At 37.8% G+C, this 27,723-nt stretch overlaps 1 protein-coding gene across 1 annotated transcript in view; it reads left to right on the top strand.

The window, feature by feature from the left end:
• The window catches only part of suclg2 (succinate-CoA ligase GDP-forming subunit beta), a 160,852-nt gene that overhangs the window by 68,989 nt on the left and 64,140 nt on the right, over window positions 1-27,723 (top strand). Inside the window, exons 5-9 of the mRNA XM_067432119.1 lie at window positions 2,488-2,640; window positions 4,710-4,799; window positions 11,875-11,971; window positions 14,589-14,750; window positions 17,621-17,763. Coding sequence (XP_067288220.1) covers window positions 2,488-2,640; window positions 4,710-4,799; window positions 11,875-11,971; window positions 14,589-14,750; window positions 17,621-17,763 — 645 coding nt within the window. The remainder of the gene's footprint in view (window positions 1-2,487; window positions 2,641-4,709; window positions 4,800-11,874; window positions 11,972-14,588; window positions 14,751-17,620; window positions 17,764-27,723) is intronic.

Here is a 27,723-nt window from a genome sequence, read left to right as displayed (position 1 = left end):
CTACCTCAGCTTTGTTTGTGACCCTGTCCATCCCTTTATGACCACCATGTACCCATCCTCTGATGGCTACTTCCAGCAGGATAATGCACCATGTCACAAAGCTTGAATCATTTCAAATTGATTTCTTGAACATGACAATGAGTTCACTGTACTAAAATGGCCCCTATAATCACCAGATCTCAACCCAATAGAGCATCTTTGGGATGTGGTGGAACGGGAGCTTCTTGCCCTAGATGTCCATCCCACAAATCTCCATCAACTGCAAGATTCTATCCAATCAATATGGGCCAACATTTCAAAAGAATGCTTTCAGCAACTTGTTGAATCAATGCAACTTGGAATTAAGGCAGTTCTGAAGGCGAAAGGTAGTCAAACACAGTATTAGTATGGTGTTCCTAATAATCCTTTAGGTGAGTGTATGTAGGTCAATGGCTGATGGCGGTTTGGTTGAAATAAATACATAAATATAAAAATATGTATTATAAATATGTTTTCCCCTCTATAGCTCTCAGCCCTAGAGGGGATGAATATGGATAAGAGTTTGAATATGACTGGTGTTAAAAAGGATGTAATTGTGTTGTCAGTCTCAGAGAGGAATGCTGCTTGTGAGCTGTCAGTGTGCCATCAGGACTCTGCGTTAATGTGCCGTGTTTCCCTCAACTCTGTTAGCGTAGTCTGTCTTGTTGGCCTTCTCTCTCTTTTCTGCAGTAATAGACTGAGAAGCATAGAAATAGAGTAAAGAATAAAATAGGTGGAAGGACGATGTAAGACATAAAATGAACAGAGAGTGCAAAGTTTGGCTCCTTCACAAGATGAAAAAGGATAAAAATGGAGTTGGGTGCTGGAGATTGGAGTTTATGGGAGACTGGGACAATTGTAACAGACTACTTTTTCCCCCAGTCAAAAGCAAGACTGATGACACTTATCAACACATGTTCAGTAGTGTTCTTGCCCCCTCCCCTTTCCCACTTGGTGTGACAAAATTTCTTATACAAAATAGCCAATATTTTTAAATCTGTTTCTATTTTTTTAATGTTAACAAGAATGACAGATAACATCCATGAGGTGTAAATAAATTCACCGATGTTCAACCCACTTTGTATTTTTACAATGTTAGGACTAGATGTAAATGAACAATGTTCACAGTTATTGTAAGGGTAGCTTTATTACTGAAAGTGTACCGTACTGTCTACTCTTTGAACATCATTATGGTAAATGGTAAACTGACAACAACTTTCAACACGCGGTAGCATTTTGCTTCGGGCTGAACTCACAGAGCGGCAGTTTCTTTCAGTTTTCCCCTCCATTTGGCATAAAACACTGTTCATTTTCATCTTGTTTGAAATGTTAACTACGAAACACAGAGGTTTTTCATATTTCCCATTTATGTCGTTCCTTGTGCCACTGCCTACAATGTGCTGCACCAGCCGACAAATCACCAAAGACACAAAACATAAGATCCACAAAAATGTAATTTATTAAGGTGTAATGAAAAATAATTAAATTAAGGAGCAATGGCTTCGGGTGCCCCGAAGCCAAAATAACAAACAAAATAGACTTACAAATAATGTATAAATAACCTAATCAGGGAAAACCAAAATTACATAGAAACTTCCCTAACTCCCTATCCTTCTTTATTCCCCTATAAATAAAGAAATCACAAACGAAGTAAAATAAAATGGCAGGACACCCCTATGCTGTTAAACATAAGTAAGAGTCTGATTAAATCATTACAAACAAAAGCATAAGACCGTTACAGCAAACAAGATCAAAGAAAGATTTGTTGAAGGGTCAATGCCCTTTTAAAGTGGTGCATCAACAGGTCCACCAATCAGGTTCCTCCGTCATAACCAATCACTGCTCACACTTTCAGAAAAACAACCCACACAAGAACACAGATGCCAAAGAAGTGACAATCAGCAGCCAACTACAGAATATAAGGATAATAAAAACAGCTGTGTAAAATGTCCTTGGTCTTGCTCTTTCTGCCTTCACTGCCGTCCTTCCTTCCTTATATCCTTCCGGAGCTCCTCCATGGGATTTGAGGCTTCCCTCGTTCTGCTCATGTCCCCGTCCTAATTTGTACCACATTAACATTAATAAAACTTCAATAAATTAGATCATCAATGAACATGATTTCTGCCTTTCTGTGAAACCCAAACCTACAAACAACTACACCACAGCTCTGTCTTCCCTTGCTTTTCTTCATCCATCCTTCCCCCATCCTCTGGTCACTTCCCTTCTATCACTCCATTTTTATTAGTTATGTCAACCCTGTTATTGGTGGTTCTGTCCTTATCCACTTGCCATCTCTCATCAAGTTTGATGATGGCTGATTATCTTGTATTAGAGGTAGCAGCATTGGCCTGCAGCCAGTAAATGTGTGCCCTGCTTCAAAAACCAGTGTCTGTTAATACACCATAATAAATAGATAACACATAATGATGAATCTCCATTTCACCTGGTGGATGTGTTTGTGCTGAGCAGGTGATGGTTGCAGAGGCTCTGGATATCTCCAGGGAAACGTATTTCGCCATCCTGATGGACCGCTCCTGTAATGGACCCGTGATGGTGGGCAGCCCTCAGGGTGGTGTGGACATAGAGGAAGTGGCTGCATCCACGCCAGAGCTCATCTTCAAGGTATCTCACTTAAATCTGACTGGAAAGGCTGTAGGAGTTTAGCTACTTTTTGTGGTGTGTAGAAGGAAACATCCTTATAGAAATAGATCCACAGTGTGTGTATATATATATATATATATATATATATATAGTATATGACTAGTATATGAAACCTAATATATATATATATATATATTAGGGCTAACGCAAATTCATTTTAACTGCACTAATGTTATTATCGCTCTAACGCAGCGCACTTTTTTTTTTTTGGCCCGTAGTTTGAGAAATTGAGATCAGCCATAGACTTAAAGGATGCAGCAGCAAACAATAATAGGGAAAGAAAATGGTTAACAATAAAATTACTCTGAAACAAGTGCCGTTATAGCCTACATAAGCTACCATATTTTCTGCTTAACATTTATTAGACTCCAGGTCGAAAGAAAATTGCGTTTTTTCACTGAGCACATTCTCTGCAGTCTGAGCGTGATGCCCTGCAAGCTCTCTCTCGCTCGGGTAAATCATTAACACCAACAGCGCTTACAGTACATGTGTTTTATTGAAGTAAATACATTATGATCAGCTAAAACGAATACGCAGGTTACTTTTCTGAACAAGAGCGCTCCCCAGTCCGTGTTCTTCACACTGTTCACGTGAATCGTGGCACATTTTAGCACACACAAAATATGGGCAGTTCAATAGGGACTGCGCATATGTATATGGTCATATAATTAGAATATCATCAAAAAGTTTATTTCACTAATTCCATTCAAAAAGTAAAACTTGTATATTATTTTCATTCATTACACACAGACTGATATATTTCAAATTCTTATTTCTTTTAATTTTGATGATTATAACTGACAACTTATGAAAACCCTAAATTCAGTATCTCAGAAAATTAGAATTTTGAAGACGCCTGGTGTCACCTAATCAGCGAATTAACTCAAAACACCTGCAGAGGCCTTTAAATGATCTCTCAGACTAGTTCTGTAGGCTACACGATCATGGGGAAGACTACTGACTTGACAGTTGTCCAAAAGACGACCATTGACACCTTCCACAAGGAGGGCAAGACACAAAAGATCATTGCAAAAGAGGCTGGCTGTTCATGGAGTTCTGTGTCTGAGCACATTAATAGAGAGGTGAAGAGAAGGAAAATATGTAATAGAAAAAAGTGTACAAGCAATAGGGATAACCACACCCTGGAGAGGATTGTGAAACAAAACCTATTCACAATTTTGTGGGGGAGATTCACAAAGTATGAAATATGAAAGTATTACGAAATATATGAAATGCACAGTGTTACAAAAGGATGAAAAATTAAGCTGTTTGAAATCTTTTGTGGTCATATGGAATATGAAATCTATGAAAGTTTTGCAAATGCAGGAGATAAATGTTTTTACTATCGTTCACGAAAATGTAACAAAAGTATGAAATATTACAATATCTGTAGAGGTATCATAATTTTATAAAATATGAAAGTATTTTTTTTCCCTTTTATTTAAATTAGTTTTTATTTTTTTTAAAAAATGTAATTATTTAACAACTAAATCCATCCAAATGCCATGGAAATTAATTTGTCTTCAGAGAGAGGATACTTTTTTTTTTTTTCAAATGAAAACCATATCTACCATTAAAAGTGAACCACAGATAAAAATAACTATATATATATATATATATATATATATATATATATATATATATATATATATATATATATATATATATATATATATATATATATATATATATATATATATATATATAGACGTCTTCCTCATATTAAGACATTAAGACATGTAAAAGCTGTGTCTCATTCTTGTAGCACTCTGTGACTTCTGCTCTTATGCATTATCTCTCATTTGTGTGTCTATCTCTGTGTATGAGTCATCTTTTAAAGATGGCCTTATAATTGGAAAACCATTGTAATCCATTGTTCTCCCGCTCTCGTCTTTTTCTCGTTTGAGGTTGGCTGCATGCCAGCTCTTAATTGCAGCTCTCTTGATTTTAATACTGACGTCCGCTTTGTGTCAAATTATAGCTGATGGTTGGTTTTCCTCTTGCCTTCTCTCTCCCATCTCTTGCCTCAGGAAGTCATAGATATATTCGAGGGGGTCCGAGACGACCAGGCACTACGTATGGCAGCTAATCTGGGATTCAAAGGAGCGTTGGAGAGACAGGTAATGGGTTTGGACTGAATCGCTGCCAAAGACGTTCTGCCATTAGAGTGTGTGTCGTTAAAAGAAGCACAGTGACCTCACCTCACCTTCCCCACATTCACTATGTATCCATTTCTAAAAGAGGACATGATGACTCTGCCAATACAGTCATTAAACATTTCGGCCCCACTTCATATTAGGTGGCCCTTACATCAAAAAATAAGTATAATGTACTTACTCTGTTCAAATTGTATTGCAAATCCCTTTTGCTGATATTGAGGTAGGATATGGGTAGAGTTAGGGACAGGTGTGGTGGTATGGGTAAGTTTAAGGGTAAAGTTAGAGACAGGTGTGGTGGGATGGGTAAGTTTAAGGGTAGAGTTAGGGACAGGTGTGGTGGGATGGGTAAGTTTAAGGGTAAAGTTAGGGACAGGTGTGGTGGGATGGGTAAGTTTAAGGGTAAAGTTAGAGACAGGTGTGGTGGTATGGGTAAGTTTAAGGGTAAAGTTAGGGACAGGTGTGGTGGGATGGGTAAGTTTAAGGGTAAAGTTAGAGACAGGTGTGGTGGGATGGGTAAGTTTAAGGGTAAAGTTAGAGACAGGTGTGGTGGGATGGGTAAGTTTAAGGGTAAAGTTAGGGACAGGTGTGGTGGGATGGGTAAGTTTAAGGGTAAAGTTAGAGACAGGTGTGGTGGGATGGGTAAGTTTAAGGGTAAAGTTAGGGACAGGTGTGGTGGGATGGGTAAGTTTAAGGGTAGAGTTAGACACAGGTGTGGTGGGATGGGTAAGTTTAAGGGTAAAGTTAGGGACAGGTGTGGTGGGATGGGTAAGTTTAAGGGTAGAGTTAGAGACAGGTGTGGTGGGATGGGTAAGTTTAAGGGTAAAATTAGAGACAGGTGTGGTGAGATGGGTAAGTTTAAGGGTAAAGTTAGGGACAGGTGTGGTGGGATGGGTAAGTTTAAGGGTAAAGTTAGAGACAGGTGTGGTGGGATGGGTAAGTTTAAAGGGGTACTTCAGCGCTGGGAAGATGAATCTGTATTTAAACTGGGTCATTAATGTAGTAGAAATGTGAAATTATTTTTTAATTTAGTGCTTTCTAAACTGAGAAAAGACAGAAAATGTATTTTTGTCTCATGGGGATGAAAGACTACAATTCCCAGAATGCTTTGCTGCCCTGTGAGGCCATTCCCAAAGCCACCTCTACTGGATTACAGAGACTGAGTTCCTACAATTAAATACTGAACGTGTCTGTTCAATATAACGATCGAGTTGCCAGGTGTGATTCACAGCAGACTCAGATTAGGAGTCAGATTACATTTAACGTCATAAATTAGCTGATGAGCTCTCGTGATGAGAGCTGAGGTAATCGCGACCACATTCGCGGCATACATTCACAACGCGTTTTCAGTTCATGCCTTTGGAAGCTTAACTTTCATAGAAATTAATTTGAGAAGTTAAAACACTTACATTGCTTAGCATCCGTTTAAATTAATGTCTATAGCTGAGCTGTGCTGTAAGTGTGATCTCTCATTCCCCATGCACAAGTTGAAAACATGCGGAAATGGCTCCCTCTGCTGGCTGTAGTCTTTAGCCTCTGGGCAATAATTCCTCTCGTGACGCAAATTGATATTTGCGTCACGAGAGGAATTTTTCCAGAAATAAAATGCATAAATCTCTAGTCTCAGGGGATATAAGAGGGGGGAGCATGATCATTTGAATATACTCCAGGGTTTCTACTGATACAAAGCCATATGCTAATCGCTGAAGTAACCCTTTAAGGGTAAAGTTAGAGACAGGTGTGGTGGGATGGGTAAGTTTAAGGGTAGAGTTAGAGACAGGTGTGATGGGATGGGTAAGTTTAAGGGTAGAGTTAGGGACAGGTGTGATGGGATGGGTAAGTTTAAGGGTAGAGTTAGGGACAGGTGTGGTGGGATGGGTAAGTTTAAGGGTAGAGTTAGGGACAGGTGTGATGGGATGGGTAAGTTTAAGGGTAGAGTTAGGGACAGGTGTGGTGGGATGGGTAAGTTTAAGGGTAGAGTTAGGGACAGGTGTGATGGGATGGGTAAGTTTAAGGGTAAAGTTAGGGACAGGTGTGGTGGGATGGGTAAGTTTAAGGGTAAAGTTAGAGACAGGTGTGTGGTGTGGGTAAGTTTAAGGGTAGAGTTAGGGACAGGTGTGATGGGATGGGTAAGTTTAAGGGTAGAGTTAGGGACAGGTGTGATGGGATGGGTAAGTTTAAGGGTAGAGTTAGGGACAGGTGTGGTGGGATGGGATGGGTTTAAGGGTAGGGTTAGGTGTAAGGGAAGTACCAACTGTGTAATTACAAATGTAACTACAGAAATTAATTACAGATGTAATTACATGCAGGTATTTTTAAAATGTAAGTACAATGTAAAAACATGTATGTACACAATAAGTGTATTGTATCAAATTATTAATTACAATGTTAGTACATAGTAGTTAAGGCCACCTTATATAAAGTGGGTCCAACATGTCTTATACGTGTTTAGGCCAGAGCAGAAATCACCGGTCATCAACAGTTTATGCTGTTACGTCGTTCACATAAACCACCACCTATAAAACGGTCGAAGATTTGCTGCAACTATCTTCGTCATAAACGATAAGTTGAAATCTCCAAGATTTAAAGACGTTTACCCTATCACAGGTCCAGCAGAGTATTTTCACTAAATCTGTGTTTTTCCATGCCAGTCACATAATGTGGGTCAAAATGCTTGAATTAATGAATGAAGATTGCAGGATTGTTTAAAAAAGAATTTCAATAAATCTGTTATTTGTTTATGTATTTAATTATTTATAAAATACACATGCAGTCATGGTCAGAATTATTAGCCCTCTTGGTAAATATGAACAAATAAGCCTGTGAAATTAATCCTTTTGATCTTATTCAGAAACATTACAAAAATCTAACCTTTCATTGAAGAAAAAGATTTGAACACGGGTGAAATCTTTTCATGAAATAAATGTTTTTCTCAAATACACATTGACCACTGTTAATGGCACCCTTTTATTCAATACTTTTTGCAAGCTCCTTTTGCCGAGATAACATTCTTCTTCTATATTGCCTGATGAGTTTGGAGAACACCTGACGAGATCAGCCTTTTTTCCTCCATACAGAATCTGTTCAGATCCTTTAAATTCCCAAGTCCATGTTGATACACTCTCCTGTTCAGTTTTCTATAGGAATCAGGTCAGGGGACTGGGGCGGCCATGGCTGAACCTTAAAGGGATAGTTCACTTTGAAATTAAATTTTGATATGTTTTAGCTTACCTCATGGGCATCCGAGATGTAGGAGTATTTGTTTCCCCAGTAGTTTCAATTTTGATCATTTTAGGTCAAACCGTTCTTGTCTGTGCCTCACATAATGCAGGTCTATGGTCACCACCTCAAAGAGCATACACAGAGAAGTCCAAATTAAACAATCCCCCATCATAAGTACACACTGATGGCCTAAGACACGAAACGAGCGGTTTGTGTGAGAAAACAAACAGTATTTATATCGTTTTTACCTCTTGTACATGACAGGAAACACGCGCGCGCGCCCTCGGATCAGTTGGACGTAGTGGATCATTGTCCAGACAACCACGGTCCATTATAAGATTTCTAGCAGAGGCCATCAGGTTTAGATTTGTTTTATCTGTTGGCTATTTGATGCAATGCATCTGAAAAATAGGCCCTTAGTTTCAAAGATCCAGCAGTATATTTAACCGTGGGCATGGGCTACTTTATGATCCCAGTCCTCACCAAACCCAGCTGGTGGGTTTACTGCCAAAAAGTTTTATCGGACCATAGTACCCAGTCCAGTTTGAACTTCCAGCAGTGTCTGGCAACTGAATATGCTGGAGTTTGTTTATTGTTTATGCTTGTTTATAGATAAGAACAGAGGATTTCTTTTTCTTAAATCCCTCCCAAATAACATTTTGAAATGTAGGTGCTGTTATAAATGTGAAGAAAAAAAAAAAAAAAAAAAAAAAAAAATATATATATATATATATATATATATATATATATATATATATATATATATATATATATATATATATATATATATATATATATATATATATAATATGGGATTTTTTGACTATTCTTCTAGAAGCACCTTTGTGAGGTCAGGCACTGATGTTGGATGAGAAGGCCTGGCTCTCAATCTCCGCTTTAATTTATCCCAAAGGTGTCCTGTCGGTTTGAGGTCAGGACTCTGTGCAGGCTGGTCAAGTTACCCATTGTAATGGATGATTAAGGGAATTGGCCTTTGTGTTTCCTCATACTTATACTCCTGTGAAACTGGACAATTTCATGTTCCTAGTCACCCTGGCGTGCTAAATAAAATTTCTAGGGGTGCCTATAATTCTGGCCAAAGTGTTTTGTGGCAAACCCACCAGAGCCTGTGAGACATTGTTGAACTAATATGTTTTTTAATTAACCTCACCGTCCTTCAGAATGTAGAGATGGGAATATTTCTGTTTAAAACTAATGGCAGGTAAAGTTAGAAAAGAATCAGTGTTTTCCAACTGCACAGTTCCAATCACGCAGAGCACTTAAAAGGTATCTGCATTGCACATACAAGTGTATATTTCTCTCCGCACTGACACTCGAGAAGCTTGACGTTATGGAAATTACTGCTAAATATCTGGCTTGTTTGGCTCTCATAAAGACTTCCCGTTACAGCGCGTCTTTCACAAGCATCTATTTGAGTCGATGCTAATTAGAATGTTTGGAATGCAGTATACCGTTAACTTAGCTTCACCACTTTGAAGTGCAGCGATATGACAAAGAGTCGGCGCTCGCCTGTGCGTGCTGATGAGAGCAGCGCTACAATGTTTTCTGTCAGCATGTGCTCATTATCAAAAGAGCTTCCGTTGGCTATGGGAAAGGGAAATGTCATTTTAGCTCTTAAATGCTTTAAAAGAAGAATTTGTTCAGATGACATGCTTTCAGAAACCATGTGAAACAGCAATGTGTAGAGCAATAAGCAGGTGGTTATCTTTCCTGTCTTAACCACTCATCAACCTCAGCTGTTGTAGACTGATCTGGTGCTACTTTTGTTTATAAAATGAATAATCAGCACTGTAGATGGATTTATAGACACATGTAACTATTATTATTTTGGGGGAATTTAAGAGTTTGCTGTGATTTTAGACTATAAAGCCTATTTGGACATAGAGGTATTGCTAAAAATGTATTTATAAAAAATCTATGAAAGCTATTTGCAGAAGTACTACAAAATCTACAAAATTGCTGCAGAAAGTCAAAGTATATATTGTAAATTATCCGATTATCTGAAAATCTATGGAAGCATAACAAATGTGTAAAATACATAAGTATTGCAAAATATTTCAAAATATTGACATTTTTATTAATATCAATATGCAAAAATCATGTACAATTTTATGAAATCTACAGAAGTATTATGAAATACATGAAATATTAAAATACTAAGATATCGATCAACAAAATACAAAAGTATTATGACACCTTCCCTAAAAGAAAAAATGAAGCTGATAGTTTTTTTATAAATGTTTTCCAAAAGTATGGAATATTCAATTTTTTAAACCGTTTTCACTAGTATTACAAAGATATGAATTATTGTGAAATATATTATTACAGTTGTACAATAGTATTACAATTTAAATTACCAAAGTACTGCAACATCTACAAAATTGTTACAGAAAGTCAAAATATGAAAATGTATGTTAGCATTATGAAATGCTTCATAAAAGTGTTGCAAAAGGATGAAATATAGATATGTGAAACATTTTAATATTAAGAAACCTTTCACAAAAGTGTTACTAGAGTATGAAACATTATGTATAACATTACGAAATAAGAAACCTTTCACAAAAGTGTTATTAAAGTATGAAACATGATGTATAACATCACAAACATCAAATATAAAAAGCAAAGGACGAAACGTTAAAGTATTATGAGTGTTAAAGAGTTACAAAAATATGAAATATTATGGACTTCACAATAAACGGATGAAAACAGGAAACAAAAACTAAATGCAAAATATAAAATATCTGTGAATATCTGTGAATAATTGTAAGTATTACAATTTTAATCACAAAAGTACTGCAACATCTACAAAACATGATGAAATTCTTTATGAAAGTTTTGCAATAGTATGAAATATTATAAAACATGGAAAAATTTGAAATCCATACAAATAAAAAAATAATAATAATAAAAATCCTACATGACGAAATGCAAAAGTACTGCAGAATCAACCATGACAGTTTTACAAAGACATAAAATATTAAGAAATCTATCAAAAATCAAACTGTATGAAATCTATGAAAGCTTTGCAAGAGTATGAGAGAGCATATTAATACTTTAAAACCTTTCACAAAAGTGTTTAAAAAAAGTATGAAACGTGTTATATCACAAAAAAACATCAAATTTGAACGCGAAAGACGAAATATTAAAGTATTGTCATCTATGAAAGTGACACAAAATTACAGAAAGCAAAAAATATTATGAAATGTTCCATGAAAGTGTTTGGAATGTATGAAATGTTACAGAATCTACGGCAGTATTACAAAAATGTGGGGAAAAAGTCAATTGTAGAGAGAAAGCAGAAAATACGAAATCATCAACAAAATGTTACAGAAGTACAAAATTCAAATTATTACGAAATCTCATTCAGCTAGGAAAAGCTGGCATCTCACTTGCCAATTTTGTCATTTTTCCAATTATCGTAAGCCTCATTTACATAGCCGCTGGAGAATTGGAGAGAGCCGCTGGACGTTGCCGTGTCTCTCAGCAGGAATGCATTATCTGCCACAGCGACTCAACTTCCTGCTGGCTCTGCCGACTCCAAATCAATTTCTGTCAGTTTTGAAGTTATCCAATACAACTTCTTATTGTTTTGGCAGTGACCTAGAGTATGTTCTGACCAGCAGAGTAAGTGTTCGGTCAAAGATGCTTCCTCATTATTGGGCAGTGTACAGTATATGACCCATAATGTATATGTGTTTTGTTGCGCTTGAGCGATTTCAAGGCTTATATAAGCTCTCAGAGCTCTGCTGCAAATGTGCAGCTGCTGTAATTAGTGCTCTCTGTGGTTCTGTCACAGGCTGCAGATCAGATTAAGCGACTCTATGATCTGTTCCTCAAAGTCGACGCCACTCAAGTCGAAGTCAATCCACTCGGAGAAACACCTGAGGGACAAGGTAAGGCGCGCGTGTGTGTGTGGGTATCCACGCGTGAATGACAGGCAGAAACGCTTTGCTCGCAGACTGCATAAGAGCTCCTGTAAAGATCTAAATAGGACCTTGCAGCTTCCAAGGATAAATGTCATTTTACACTAATGGTTATATTAAACACATGGATATGGAGAGGGCTGCCTCAGCAAAACTTTACAGGGCTTCTCCAACGTAACATTGGCACAAATATGTTCTTAATATGACCAAATACTACTCCCAATACCATTTACACTTTTTTTTATAGGTACCTGTTAGGAAATGATGTAGGATGTTGTAACGTTTATTGGTATGAAATTACATACAGTAGGTCCAGAGAGGGTAATGGCAGCAGTATTAGCCTGTCAAATTAAAGAAGGAGAGAGAAATCACCTCAGTCCTACACCATAATGGCAAAATGATTTAGTCCTCATAGGGGCCGTCACAAAAGTGCTGCCATTTTTTTCTTTTCTTTTTTCTTTTCTTTTTTTTCCTTTCCTTTCTTTGCTTTTCTTTTCTTTTCTTTTCTTTTCTTTTCTTTTCTTTTCTTTTCTTTTCTTTGCTTTGCTTTTCTTTGCTTTTCTTTGCTTTTCTTTTCTTTGCTTTTCTTTGCTTTTCTTTGCTTTTCTTTGCTTTTCTTTTCTTTGCTTTTCTTTGCTTTTCTTTTCTTTGCTTTTCTTTGCTTTTCTTTGCCTCTTTCCTGCCCTCTGTCCCCATCTGTTCTGTCCTCTTTCCTGTCCTGTCACACTCTGCTATTTTTTCCCTTCCCTTCCCTTCCCTTCCCTTCCCTTCCCTTCCCTTCCCTTCCCTTCCCTTCCCTTCCCTTCCCTTCCCTTCCCTTCCCTTCCCTTCCCTTCCCTTCCCTTCCCTTCCCTTCCCTTCCCTTCCCTTCCCTTCCCTTCCCTTCCCTTCCCTTCCCTTCCCTTCCCTTCCCTTCCCTTCCCTTCCCTTCCCTTCCCTTCCCTTCCCTTCCCTTCCCTTCCCTTCCCTTCCCTTCCCTTCCCTTCCCTTCCCTTCCCTTCCCTTCCCTTCCCTTCCCTTCCCTTCCCTTCCCTTCCCTTCCCTTCCCTTCCCTTCCCTTCCCTTCCCTTCCCTTCCCTTCCCTTCCTCGTTCCACTTTGTTATAATACCACTAACAGTTGACAGTGGAATATTTAGTTTTAAATTTTAAATTAAATTTTACAAAGTCTACTTGCACAGGTGGCAACCTATCACAGTACCTCGCTTGAATTCACTGAGCTCCTGAGAATGACCCATTCTTTCATGCATGTTTAAAGAAGCAGTCTGCATGCTTAGTGCTTAATTCTATACACCTGTGGCCATGGAAGTGACTGGAACACCTGCATTCATGTTTCATGTCTGAATTCAGTGTTCCAGCTTTTGGCAATATAGTGTGTGTATGTATGCATGTATGTATATATGTATATCTACATATATGCATTAAGTAATATTTTTAAATGGTACATTATTATAACGTGTTTCTCTATTGTTCCTTACCCTTTGTATTTCTGTTTGTATGTGCATATGTATTTATTTGAAACATTTCTTAATTGCTGATGTTAGTTTGTTAGTTTTCTCTGTAAAAATCATAATAGAGTTTTTTCAGAACACCACTCTGACACTTACATTAATAGTGATATTTTTCCTGACAGCAACATCAAAACAAAAGTCTACAAATGGCTTTGGCTATCTTTAGATGCATTGTTTGTTCTCTTTTTATGTTTTTATTTGTCAAAAAGTGACAACAAAAAAACCTGTCTCCCCTACTTAAAGTTCTTTCAAATGCATCATCATCAAGCTGCATGTTTTTATATATAAAAAACAGCTGTGACACTGTTTTGTCAGCTTGTGTGATGGTGAAACTAATCTAGTTCTTTGTTACTGTCTGGCTGCTTGACTCTACTTTGTTTCCACGTTCTATCTTTATCTCTTCTAAGCCATGGTTCTCTGCAAAAGTAAGGAAAACTCTCCTGGTAACAGTGTACAGTTGAGTTTGATAATAGCTCAGTGAACCCAGTGTACTTCCCTACAGAGATTATCTTTGTTAGTGAGCGCTGGTTCCTTGCAGACCATGGGGACAGCGAGTGGCTGCAAAACACTACAAATGAGAGAGTTGCTGGGTCTGGTCACATACAGCCAAGATAGTCGCAGAAAACTCTATTCCCAAGCTAATTTTTTGATACAGCATCTCCATTTGTTGTATAAGATAGTCCCGCTGTATTAAATGAGATGTATAGATGTATGCATGGCGTCAGTGACGATCATGTCCTAACAATAGACATTTGTCATTAGATCTGTATGGCATATGCAGCTCCCTTTCACTCAGTGTGAATTATTGGATTTGGACCTGCCATTGCCAATATGCCACATGCACTCCCTATGCTTGAAAAATAATAGATGCTTTGAAAAGCCTTTAGAAAGATACATCTTGATACGACAACTTTCTTCTTGGTACTCTTTGCTTTATCAATTTCTTGTTGATTTAGTTTTATCATCATTATTCAGGAGAGCACTCAGTTATTTAGAAAAACTGAAACTTGACTAGCTGTAAATATATGTTAGTATATGACTAACTGAATTTCAATACATTTCTGCCGTCTTTCCACAGTCGTTTGCTTTGATGCCAAAATCAACTTTGACGACAATGCTGAGTTCAGACAGAAAGCCGTGTTCGCCATGGACGACACTGCGGAGAGCGACCCCACGGAGACCGAGGCGGCCAAATATGACCTCAAGTACATCGGACTGGATGGAAACATAGCCTGTTTTGGTTTGTTTTAGTGCTTCATATATGCGTTAGCTTGTTATTATAAAATGATAAACATCATACCAGATGTACTTCTTCAAAACATTGAAATTTCAAAGGTTTTAGAAACCTGTTCCACATCACGCTCATGTCTCAAGGGATATTTCAAATCCAGCTTCAGAAAGGCTCTTCTCAGTAGATTCAAAAGCGTTTATTTTAGTCTTGAGAACAGGATTTTGTGAAAGTGTTACCAAATGGGCGCCAATCCAGTCCTCATCTCCAGCAGCTCTCTAACAGCTCCAGAAGGGACCTGCCTGAACCGATGGGCTCTAATTAGCAGGAATCTTCCGGAAAACAACTCAACCAAGATGATTGTTAGTCTACACTTAAGTGGTCCCTCATTATAAATCACACCGCTCTCACAGTAAAGCACCAAGAAAGAGCTGTATAGACGAGACGAGCGCAGAAGTGACTCTAACTGACCTTGTCGTGTAGACACAAACGCACTCACGCACAATTTACTCTGTTAGTTTGCACCTTAAAAGCTTTGTAAACTGGCAAAGCGACAGATGTTCAGCTGAATTTCACTTTATTGAGTCTAGTGTCAGAGCCCGTGCCAGCACGTTTGCACAGCACTAAAGAACAGAATAAGGGGAGATGTGTGAAGACAGAAGAGGTGAGATGAGCAGGAAATGGCTGAATCAGTTGGCTGCCGTACAACTCAAAGCACGACGAGATGGGGCTCACCAGGCCGGCTAACACAGACACTACAACCACTCTTGACACCCCCGTATACTTTTAGTCAAACACAATTTGCTTTCCTTGGAAAGCAGTGGGCAGCAGATTTAGAGCCTGAGTTGTGTTTTCAATGGGGTTGGGATCTCAAATTACTTTTTTTTATTTGCTTTTGCCTGTGCTTTTCTTCTAAGTTTGCTGTATGGCTAAGACGGTAGTATGTATATAACACGATTACATGATTTGGAACCAACTTAAAGCCATTAGCTTTACAAAAAAGTTAGGAAAAATGAAAGTACTATAATTATTTACTCACATTCCAAACCTGTGTGACTTTCTCATGGAACATTATTTTTGGAATATTATCAAATTATATTGCGTGTTATAATAGTGAACTTTCTTTTCAATAAAATGGTCATTTTAGGGCTGCGAAATGTTAAAACGTCAGAACAGTCCATATGACTCCATTCAGTAGTTTTGTATAAAAAAACTGATTAAAATTGAAAAAGGGGGCTGAAACGGTCAATCTCACTTCAATCTTGAGTACATATAGAGTAGTACATTGTATCCTTCATATCACCGAAAACTCTTTAGTTTTATTATATTTATAAAAGAAACATAGGTTGTACTAAGTCTTTTTGGAAAAAAAGTGCGGCTGGAGGTGTGGGCAGAGCTAAAGAAGGACGAGCGGGCGCAGCTATTCCGTTGAGAGTGTCTGAAAGCTCTGACCTCCTTAAACATGGAGAACAAAAAAAAACTTTATCCTAAATAAACCATTGAGATCAATCAGATTTAGCCATACATATATGATCTAGAATCAGATCTACAGGCTGAATTGAGCAGAAGAGGCAGCAACAACGACTACAGCTGGACTATAGCGGCTTGTCATGCTCATTTACACCATTTGTGTGATTACTCTTGGTTTACGAGGACTTAATTTGGTTTATGGAATATTGCATGCATTTAATGTTAGCAGTAGCAAGCGGAACAGTTTTACACGTCAGACTAGTGTCTTTACAGTAGAAAAACAATGGAATAGTAGCACATTTGAATGAACCAGTCGATAGCTAACAACATAAAGACATTTGAAGCAGTTTTACTCACCACGTGCTTCCAACATACGACCGTGAACCTTAATCGCTGGAACCGCAATCTTTCAGCATTAGACAAGCTACAAATACGGAGTTGAACAGTGCCTTGTTTATAAACCGTTGTCGCCGAAATGCAGGGAACAAACTAAAACACTTGCACACTCCGTTGCTGCTCCTGAAAAACAAACTCCATCCCCTGTTCTTTGGGAAGCACTACAATGTTGTCTTGCCCTGTAAACCAAAAACACACTTCTTTGGTGGCATTGGTGATTTCATGAAGCCCTGTGACTGCAGCGCAGCCAGCTTCCCTACAGCGTTTGCTCTCTCATTCTAGTTGCATGCACGTGCCCGCCCGGGAGAAGGTCCCGTACGAGGACATTCCATCATATCTGAAGTAAGATAGACCTATACTTGAAAAAACGTTCCGAAACTTATGAGATACCGGAAGAAGTATTTTTGCCACAGAAATACTCCATCAAACGTCCAACTTTAAAAAAAAAAAAAAAACAAAAAACTTTGTCCATGTTAAGGTCTTTAATAGTGTAAAAGCTCAGTATGCATGAAACAACTTTTAACCCCCCCCCACCCCCTTTAAGCTTTTGTTTACTAAATAATTTGTCAGAGGGAGTTATTAATGTCTGAATCATAAACAAATCATTTGAGGCTGATCTTTTCAATGAATCAGCTGATCCAATTCACATAACTGGTCCTTGTGATTCTTTCACAAATCTCACTTATCCAATTAATAGAACTCACTGAATGCATTGGTTATCAGTGTAACTAGTTCAATTTCCATCTATTCAACACTCAAATGTATCGCATAGCTTCAGACTTGAAATATATTGTGTAAGTTTGTGCATTTACAAAATGTGCTTTTTGAAGCATGAAAGCTCCAGTCCCCGTTCATTGTAATTGCGTACAAAAGAGCGACTGCAGCATTATTAAAACATTTCTCCTTTTGTGTTCCGCTGAAGATAGAAATTCGTACAGATTATTAGTCGTACAACATTAAGGTGAATAAATGATGACAATTTCCATTTTTAATGAAAAAATGATCTATATCCACAGTAAATGGTGCTGGTCTTGCTATGGCAACATGCGACATCATCGACTTACATGGTGGAAAGCCTGCTAACTTCCTGGACCTGGGTGGAGGTGTAAAGGAGAATCAAGTGTATGCAGCCTTCAAACTTCTCACTGCCGATCCCAAGGTATGAATGATTTAACAGTATGTTGATCCAGTACCCCATAGAAAGGTTAATATAGAGGTGTTTTGAGAGCTTGATAAGAAATGGAAAAAAAAGTTTAAGTAGCTCTCCTTTAACTTCATTACAGTTCTCAATTTAGTCTTACTTTTCAACTCTTTGAAGTTTTCTCCGTCTGAGGTTTTTGTTGACTCCTAAGGCACCACAAAAGACTGTGGGCTTGCGGCCGAACCCAGTTCTTTTAACCATCATTACGAGCTTGTGCTCTGATCAATATCTTGGCTACAGTCACACTTTTCAGCTCCGGAATTGTAAACACACCAAGACACACATACACACACACCTCAAAACTCATCTTTTCACCAATCCTTTTCTCCCCCGACACACACTTGCTGTCCTCCTCCTGTTGATTACTCGCTCTGGAGCGTAAGATCCTTTTGCTTGCAGCTTTTATGAGCTGTGGAGTTGTTTTTCAGATAATGATCCTTTGCCGAAGCAGACCGGAATTCCTGGCACAATGCTGATAATTTGCTTGTATTTGTTGTAAGCACACTTGTCAATATGCACCTGATTTGGTTTCAACTGAGTGTGTTTGTATTCGGGATGCACACTGATATCTTCACAACAGAACTCTGTTTACAATAATGGGAAACATGGAATTCATCTGGTATCATTCTCACTGTGCATCTGTAAACAGGAGTTCTGGGTTTTAATAGCACACCTTGCTTTTTGAATATTGCAGCCCAAAGCAGCAACACTAGGTACATGCAGAAAGTGATTTTATCTATAGATTGCATCATTTCATATTCATTTTTCTCTCCTCAGATAGAAGATGCACATTTTGTTCTTCTATAAATTTATCTGCGAAGAAAACCATGAAACACAGTGGTCCTTTTTTCCCCCTGTCTCTCCTACCCTCCTGTCATCAATGGGAGTACCTGAAATTTTCTGAGCTCTATCGGAGTAGAGAGGCGGCCCTCCCCTGCAGTCACACAGTTCCCATTCTGAAGCCTCTGTGTACCGTGATTTGCATTTCACAGAAGCGTTCAGAGCCACCCAGGCTCTGTGGAAGGAATATTAATGGGAATGTTAATTATTGGATCCTCTGGCGGGATGAAATACGCAGTTGCCTCCTATCTTCCATCGGAAATGTTTGGTTTGTTTGTTTTGGGACTGTTTTCCCTTGCTTTCTTCAAATCATTATCATCAATTTAACAATTGATTAGTGTTTGGAATTAACCCATCCCCACCTGTCCATTTTTATTTTTTTAATACACACAAAAAAATATTAATAATTACAATGGCCCTAAAAATGGTCAAAAGGTACACCACTCTTCTAGTATAGGATTGTATTACCTTAAAAAAAATTCTGGGATTCAATACAAATTACGCTTCGCTAACAGCAGGAGATATAAAATGTTTATTACTAGGGGTGTAACAGTTCACAAAATTCACGGTTCGGTTCGATACGATACACTGGTGTCACGGTTCGGTTCGGTACGGTTCGGTATGTTTTAGATACAGCAAAAAGAAAAAATTGGCAGATAAATTACCTTTTTTAATTATTTTTTTAATAAAACTAACAAAGTATGGATTTTTTTTTTTACATTGAACAATGACGGTTATACTTTACCCATCTTCTATGTAGTTACAGGAATAAGACATTAGCTCTTTACATTAGCTCTCTCCACACTTTTTTCACACACTACTGCTTCTGTCATCCCCCAAATCCTCACTTGTTTGACTCTCAAGGGGGCGTGTCTGAAGAACGTGGCTGTTCAGCTCCCATTCATAATGTAATGTGCCGTTACAGTCAGGTAGCTTTGTGTAGCCCTTGACATCCAGCCTGTTGTCAGAGCAACCGCTGTTGCTTTGGCCAATTGGTTCTCTGTTTGTGCTTTTGTTTTTTGGGACAAAGCAGGAATTACTGGCTGAAATGGGCTTGTGAAGGAACATTGTAACGGCGCTCAATTACTTTAAGCATGTTCTTAAAACTCCGTCTGCAGTGCGTATGCGGTGCGTTTTGCACTGCGTATGCGGTGCAGGAGCCGCACACCCTGTTGTGCTTTCAAATATGCTGCGTTTGCAGTCCGCAACCGTTAACATGTGTACGGAAAAAATACGCACCGCATAGACGCACTGCAGACGGAGTTTGTGTGAAAATGGCCGTAAGGTCTCATATCCGCGGCTATAAATGGGCCACTCGCCGCGGTGATGTCTTTTGCCATTTGAATAAGTTGGAAATGTCTGTCTTAATGCTGCGGGGATAGTTTGTGGCTGTTTCTCCTTTTTATCGTCTTGTTGTCGGCGTAAATGAGTTGATTGACATGACATTAATTATTCCCGCTGCTGTACCATCATGTAGCCAATGCGACATACCGTTGTTTTTTTTAATCCATCACTCTTGCCAACACCATCATAGCTTACAAAGAATCCAAAGTTCACCCAAACACCAGACCTTTTGGTTATTGGAGGATCTTCTATTTCTGGTCTGTTAAACGCAATAGCCATTTTGCCACGAGCATTCAGCGCGTAGCCTACTGAGTAAACGAGCACCTGAGCAGCCTAAAACATATTTGGTGTTTTTTTTTGTTTTTTTTTCACTTCGGCGGTGTCAGGGGCATTGCCTGTTATGTCGTTTTGGTTATTGTTGAATGCATGTTATTATATTTCACACACTTTTTTATTTTTCCAAATCTAATTAATTAGTCCGAGAACCGTTCGGTACATAATGCGTACCGCGTACCGAACCGAAAGCCTCGTACCGAACGGTTCAATACGAATACGCGTATCGTTACACCCCTATTTATTACATATTGTTCCGAATTAGACTAGGTAAACCCAGCCGGATCTGCCGGCGATTTGATCAGTATGGAAACCTGTACATTAATTTCTACTGCTTCTATTACACTTTTGCAGGAACCAATCACAGACTTGCTTATCCACCTGGCACGATATTGGCGGGTTTAACATGATGACAGATGGGTCTGTCATCATGTTAACATGAAGAAACGATGGGTCATTGCCCATTGAACACGCCTCTTGTGGTCTGATTGGTTGAAGGACTAACCAATTGTGTAGAGAGTTATTTGAATATTGCCAGTTGATCACGCCTCTTGTGCAGTAGAAAATACAGTGCAGACTCCACAGACCAATGTTTAATTTTAAATTGAGTTTGGTCTGGTGATAGCCAGACAAGTTCTGAATATAAGACGAACCTGAATATAACGCCATTTAAAAAAAAAAATGTGTCAAGATGTACCTTTAAAATGCTTTTTGAAGACCAAATCTTGTCTTTTAACAAGGATTCAAACAGTGCGCTTTTCGGCGCCTCCCGCTTTTTTTCGTGTCAGTTTGGGTGACTTGGGTGAATCGTGCAGATGGAGTTGAGGTTACCTCTCTCTTTTTTGGCCATACATCTGTTTGCATCCTTGTTTTAAAGAAAATACTTTATTTAAAAAATGTCATAATGCATTTTTTTTTATACATTTTTCCTTTTTTTGGTATTTAAAGTATGGTAAATACTGGTAAAATGTACCAACAACAATCACATTCTAAAACAGATTATGGCATTGCTACCATAAAAAAATAACCAAGTAAAAATACCATACATTCTTATTAAGTAGATTTCACTATGACTGATTTATCACCTTTTTTATGTACGGTGACAGATGCTGGCATGTCAAAAAGGTGTTTGTTCCACATCACCTGATCCAGAGGGATACGTTTTTCCTTAGGCCGATGTCATAGCGCTGAAAAGACAGCAGTTTATTTCTGAAGTCGGAGGGCAAATGCTAATCTATTAGGCCACATCAAAGCGGCCACTTCGAGGATTCAAGTGCGTCAGTACTGTACGTACTGTATACTCCTGAAATAAGAAATGATTGGCCTGTCTAGCTTTTCTTTGACTTTGCATTTTTGGCTCGCCATCTTCTAACATTACTCTCTGACACATCATATTTCTTGGCAGCTTAATGAGTTGTGTGATGACTTGTATTGATGTTTGGTGGTTCATATTTACACGTATTTGGTTCTCCCTTTTGTTCCGGGTTTATTATTGACACATAATAGTTTAGACACTGAATATAAGATGACCAATCAAAATAAAACATTACAAGAAAAAGAAATGAAAAAAAGAAACAAAACATTCTTATATTCAGAACAGTACTACAGGAAATACATTTGAATTGTCCATTGGAAGCAATCGGGCCAGGCAATACACATAAAAACACACTGTTTATAGCCACAAGACTTAAATAGTATATGTGTTAACATGAGACAAATGGGAATAAATTACCTACTAACCTGTGCAAAGTTATAGCTAACTTTAAACTGTTGCCATGGTCTATAAAGTCAGCATTAAAAATGAAAACGTTCATGCAATGCTTGTGTGAGAATACCAACAAACGAAGTAACGCTTGCCTTCTTTGTATTTTTTCTTTTTTTTTTTTTTTTCTTTAAACCCTCACTTTAGACCTAGACAATTTTCACTTTTAAACTAATGGAAGTGTGAAATTATGTAAACGACATTATGTAAAAAAATGTTGTCGGTTGAACTTCACTTGTATTCTTTTAAGTACAGCTAGAATTGCAGTGTTGTACAATTGAGGACTTTTAAATTGAAGCCTAGAGGGTTTAAGCTGATGTACTGTCATTCAGTGTAACCCTTTCCTTTAGAGTCTGCAGGGAGGTAAGTGCATCGCAGATATGCACTCCTTTAATAAACAAGATTTATTTTATTCTTATTCACTAAAGCTACCTTTCCTGGCAACTCAGAGTAGAGAGACTTTTTTCCTGCCTCTTTATTTATCTATATAATAGGTAGGTTGATAAATTAAGGCAGTACCATAGAACTGTGTGCAGAGTGGACACATTTTGTAACACTTGGATTACATAAATCAGTCTTCATTAATAATCATTGTTCAGGCTTTTTATTTATGCCACTGAAATATGGAAAAAGTGCGATGGAGAACTCTTTACTTTTAAACCGTGTCAACACGTACCATACACGGTACATTGCAAAGTTTTATCATAGATCATGAATAAAACATTTCACATTTGCCACGGTTTTAGAAAAAGCCGAAAGCACCTGCTAGTCGAATCCAAATGGCAACGGCTAAACAACGCCATTATCCCACTCCCTCCCTCCGAAGTTAGATGTGGGAGACGTGGATGGATAGATGTTTTTGCTCATGGCTATTTGGTCCCTATTCAGTGCAGTTTGGAGTGGGAGTGAATTAGGGCTGTGGCGTGTCAGACGTGCTCCCAGGCACTGGTTGTTTGATGAAGGTGCTTGGCTGGGTAATTGTGACCGGTGGGGATTTCACCTGCCCTGGGTAGAGAAGGCTGCAGCACTGGGTTGTGTGATGTGTATTTGAGGTTAACTATGAGCCAGCGCTGGAGCTTGATACTGTTTGCTGGCTGCTGCGAGGTAAATCTGAAACAAATGTTGCTGTTGTGTGTCAGTTCTGTTGGTTGACACACTGTGTACATGAGTGTCGGAGGTCTCGTACAGCGCATTAATATGTTATCTTGGAGCTATAGCTTAATCAGCCTATCCTGGAGATGACACCGTTTGCTCAAGGCATCATGGGATTGAATACGCCTCTGTTACACTGAAATGATGCTGGTGCTCGACCGGAAAATCTGCCAAAAGTCCACCCTTGAAAGTAAGATAGTGACTTAACTCATTGCAGCTTAGTGTCCACAAACAAACCTTTTTTTATTTTATTTAGTTTGAAAGTTTTGAAAACATTTTAACATCCAAAATAGTTTAATTCAGCATATGCTACTACATCAAAACAAATAAAATGCATGCTATTTAATAAGATATTTGTGATCCTTGTAAATTATAACATTTTATTTTAGATGGGCCTGGAAAATAAGGTTTACAAATTTACGAGTTTTGAGAATGTACACTTTGTATACAGTATAACAAAAAAATTATATATATATATATATATATATATATATATATATATATATATATATTATATATATATATATATATATATATATATATATATATATATATATATATATATATATATATATATATATATATATATATATATATATATATATATATATATATATATATATACACATTACACTAACATTACTGCGAGTTTTGGATCTGTACGGTTTATTTATTTATTTTAAATTTTGAAAAATGATTAAACATTTAAAATAACTGCTTTCTATTTTAATACATTTTTAAATGTAATGTGTTCCTGCATGTGATGGCAAACTGAATTTGTCAGGCTTCAGTGTCACATTATATTTTAGAAATCATTCTAGTATGCTGATTTTTCTGCTCAATAAGCATTTCTTACTAGTATCAATGTTTAAAACAGCTGAGTTGCTTACTATTTTAGGGGAAAGCATAATATATGATCAATCTATGTTGAATAGAATGTTCAAAAGAACCATTTTTGTTTAAATATGTTGTAACATTATCAATTTATTTTTTTACTTTCACTTTTAATCAATTGAGTGCACTCTTCCTGAACGGTAGTATCAATTTCTTTCAAAAAAATATTTTTAACTCAAAAGTTTTGGGATGGGTAAGTTTAAGGGTAGAGTTAGGGACAGGTGTGGTGGGATGGGTAAGTTTAAAGGTAGAGTTAGAGACAGGTGTGGTGGGATGGGTAAGTTTAAGGGTAATGTTAGAGACAGGTGTGGTGGGATGGGTAAGTTTAAGGGTAGAGTTAGAGACAGGTGTGGTGGGATGGGTAAGTTTAAGGGTAGAGTTAGAGACAGGTGTGATGGGATGGGTAAGTTTAAGGGTAGAGTTAGGGACAGGTGTGGTGGGATGGGTAAGTTTAAGGGTAAAGTTAGAGACAGGTGGGGTGGGATGGGTAAGTTTAAGGGTAGAGTTAGGGACAGGTGTGGTGGTATGGGTAAGTTTAAGGGTAGAGTTAGAGACAGGTGTGGTGGGATGGGTAAGTTTAAGGGTAGAGTTAGGGACAGGTGTGGTGGGATGGGTAAGTTTAAGGGTAAAGTTAGAGACAGGTGGGGTGGGATGGGTAAGTTTAAGGGTAGAGTTAGGGACAGGTGTGGTGGGATGGGTAAGTTTAAGGGTACAGTTAGAGACAGGTGTGGTGGGATGGGTAAGTTTAAGGGTAGAGTTAGAGACAGGTGTGGTGGGATGGGTAAGTTTAAGGGTAGAGTTAGAGACAGGTGTGGTGGGATGGGTAAGTTTAAGGGTAAAGTTAGAGACAGGTGGGGTGGGATGGGTAAGTTTAAGCCCTACCCTTAAACTTACCCATCCCACCACACCTGTCTCTAACTCTACCCTTAAACTTACCCATCCCACCACACCTGTCTCTAACTTTACCCTTAGATGTAAAGTAAGTGTCATCAATGTAATTATGCATGTAATTACAGAATTAATGAATTACTGTTGTAATTACATGCACCTATTTTTCAAAATGTAAGTACAATGCATAAACATGTATATAAACAATAAGTGCATTGTATCAAACTGACCATATGTCACCTGAGATTTACTTGGACCATTGGAAGATCTACTAACCTCTTAACCGATCATGGGCTGTAATAAATAAATAACAATTCTAAGACAAGCATTGCAGTTGTAAAATGTTGTGCATTGAACTTGTCTTGTTAATTGATTTGTATGAGATACAGTAGTAGCTACAATCTTCTGGAAATTATTTGGCAACATAAAAGCATAAATATTCTGAGATTCTGTCTCAGAATGTAACATACAGTACACGTTAACAGTTGGATTTCAAAACCATTTATCAAATGTTAAAAATGGTCTGAAAACTCTACAGAGAAGTCTGGAAAAGTAAGACATTTTGAAATGAAAAATGTCTGGGAACCCTTCATGTATACTTTTACATCTCTTTGATTCTGAATTTGATGCTTTTGATTGTTCGTGAACAGCTACCTGCTCTGTTTCCAGAATCACCCATATCTTATTTGACATCCTCAGTGGCTGAGCTGAGAAATCCTATTGGCTCATTCGGTCCTTCTTCACGGTCAGGGACTCTCACAGGAGCATGGGGAACAAAATGCTAGTATAAGAGTAAAACAGGATGGAAAGATGCAGTAGGGTAATGAAAAAGTGAGCGAAAGGTGAACGCCGGGGGATGAGAAGCCGTCTTTCTGCTCTCCTCATTACTGTCCGCGCCTCTGTCTGCTCAACATTAAGCACGACTCTGGCCTTTATATATGAGTACAAACACACAAATATACTCTCGCTCCCACTTTGCACATACTCCATCATTTGTATCCTTTGGGGCCTCCATGCCCTTGTCATCTCCATTGTGCTGGTGATGTTAGTGTATAATGATCAGTCGTCCCTTCTCGGCTGTCTGGGGCCTGGGGGAATCACATTTCCCATTTGTTCCAAACATAGGCAATAAGAGCCAGCCCAATCTCCCAGCACCAACATGGCCACCTTAGTAATGGAGCTCATTTCCCCTGCGTCTGGCTGTCTGGCCCCGGACTGTGCTCAGCGGAGCCCCGCATCGCCAGATCCTCGGCCCCTGCTCTCAGACCATTAATGCTGACTGATAGGACGATGTCTCGCTGGCAGGAGACACATTTATTTTGTGTCCGGGCTGCTGAAGCTCAAGGAACAGCAGAGAATACATAAGCAAACAATAGCTAATCTTTACACACGGGCTGAATGGCGTTCCGAACACGCGGAGCATGTTTTCTATTATGTGATTAGCTTACTCGCTACTAATCAGTCTATCTGGTTAGGTCGTCCCGCAAAACAAGTTAGCTCCTAAGTGTTCAGGAGTTTTGGGGGATTTCTCGCTTTTTCAATAATGTCAACACTTGTTTCAAAACTTTCTTTCCCACCCATGAGTATGATGGATGATGCTTTACAAAAACCAATAAAACACTGCGCTGTTCTTTCTGATGTGCTAGCAAGCGAGCAGCAAAGAAGCTACTTTCAGTATTACCTTGCGAGCATGAAGTCTCTGGAGTATGCTTGTTTTGTTTTGAAAATGTTCTTCACGCAAGGCATTTCTCAAAAAAAGGGTTTGAGAGCTTGTTATGCAAATTTTTGGAGGGAAAAATGTGCTCGTAAATGCAAATCCTGCATTTTTGCTTTTCCGAATGAGGCAATATCTATTGGATTTTCAGTAAGATGTCTTGGAAGTAGATAAATAGTTTTTTTTTTTCCTTTTTTAAGTCCAGGTAATTATTTAATCTCCACAGCAGAACTTTTTGCAGATTTAGAGGGGATGCAAACTGTAAAATGACTCATGGCTTAATTAGTCGTTTTAGCTCTGGGGTCTGATGTTTGTTTGTTTTTTTATGCTGCAGTGGTCTGAGTCTTAGGGCTAAAGATTAAAGTGACTTATTGTGAAGAAGAAATGTTCCCTGTTAAGTCCACCTTCTGCTATATTGAACCAGTGATGAAATGAGGATAAACTGTAATTTGCAGTTATTGGCCATTTACAACCAAAAACCTCGTAGTGCAAAACCGGAAAGTGACCTTTCTGACACAATAAATAGCACTTTGCAATGCTAAATGTAAAGCAATGCTAAATTTAAAGCTGATGTATATAATTTCTGTGCCACAAACAGCACTTAATAGAACTGCAAAACTAAACACTAATTTGGGTAACATAAACAGTAAAAAGTTAAGGCTCCTGGCATTTTTATACTGCTTAATTCACCTCAATTATTATATTATATTATATTATATTATATTATATTATATTATATTATATTATATTATATTATATTATATTATATTATATTATATTATATTATATTAATTACATATATCATAGCATATATCATATATCAATCATATCATCTCATATATCATATTTTGCAATATATATATATATATATATATATATATATATATATATATATATATATATATATATATATATATATATATATATATATAATGCAGTAAAATCATATATTATAAAAATATATTATAAAATTATATTAATATTAATTATA

This window comes from Pseudorasbora parva, chromosome 22 (genome assembly GCF_024679245.1).
Source record: "Pseudorasbora parva isolate DD20220531a chromosome 22, ASM2467924v1, whole genome shotgun sequence".
In the NCBI taxonomy this organism is placed as follows: Eukaryota; Metazoa; Chordata; class Actinopteri; order Cypriniformes; family Gobionidae; genus Pseudorasbora; species Pseudorasbora parva.
This window is presented reverse-complemented; position numbering and strand designations above follow the sequence as displayed.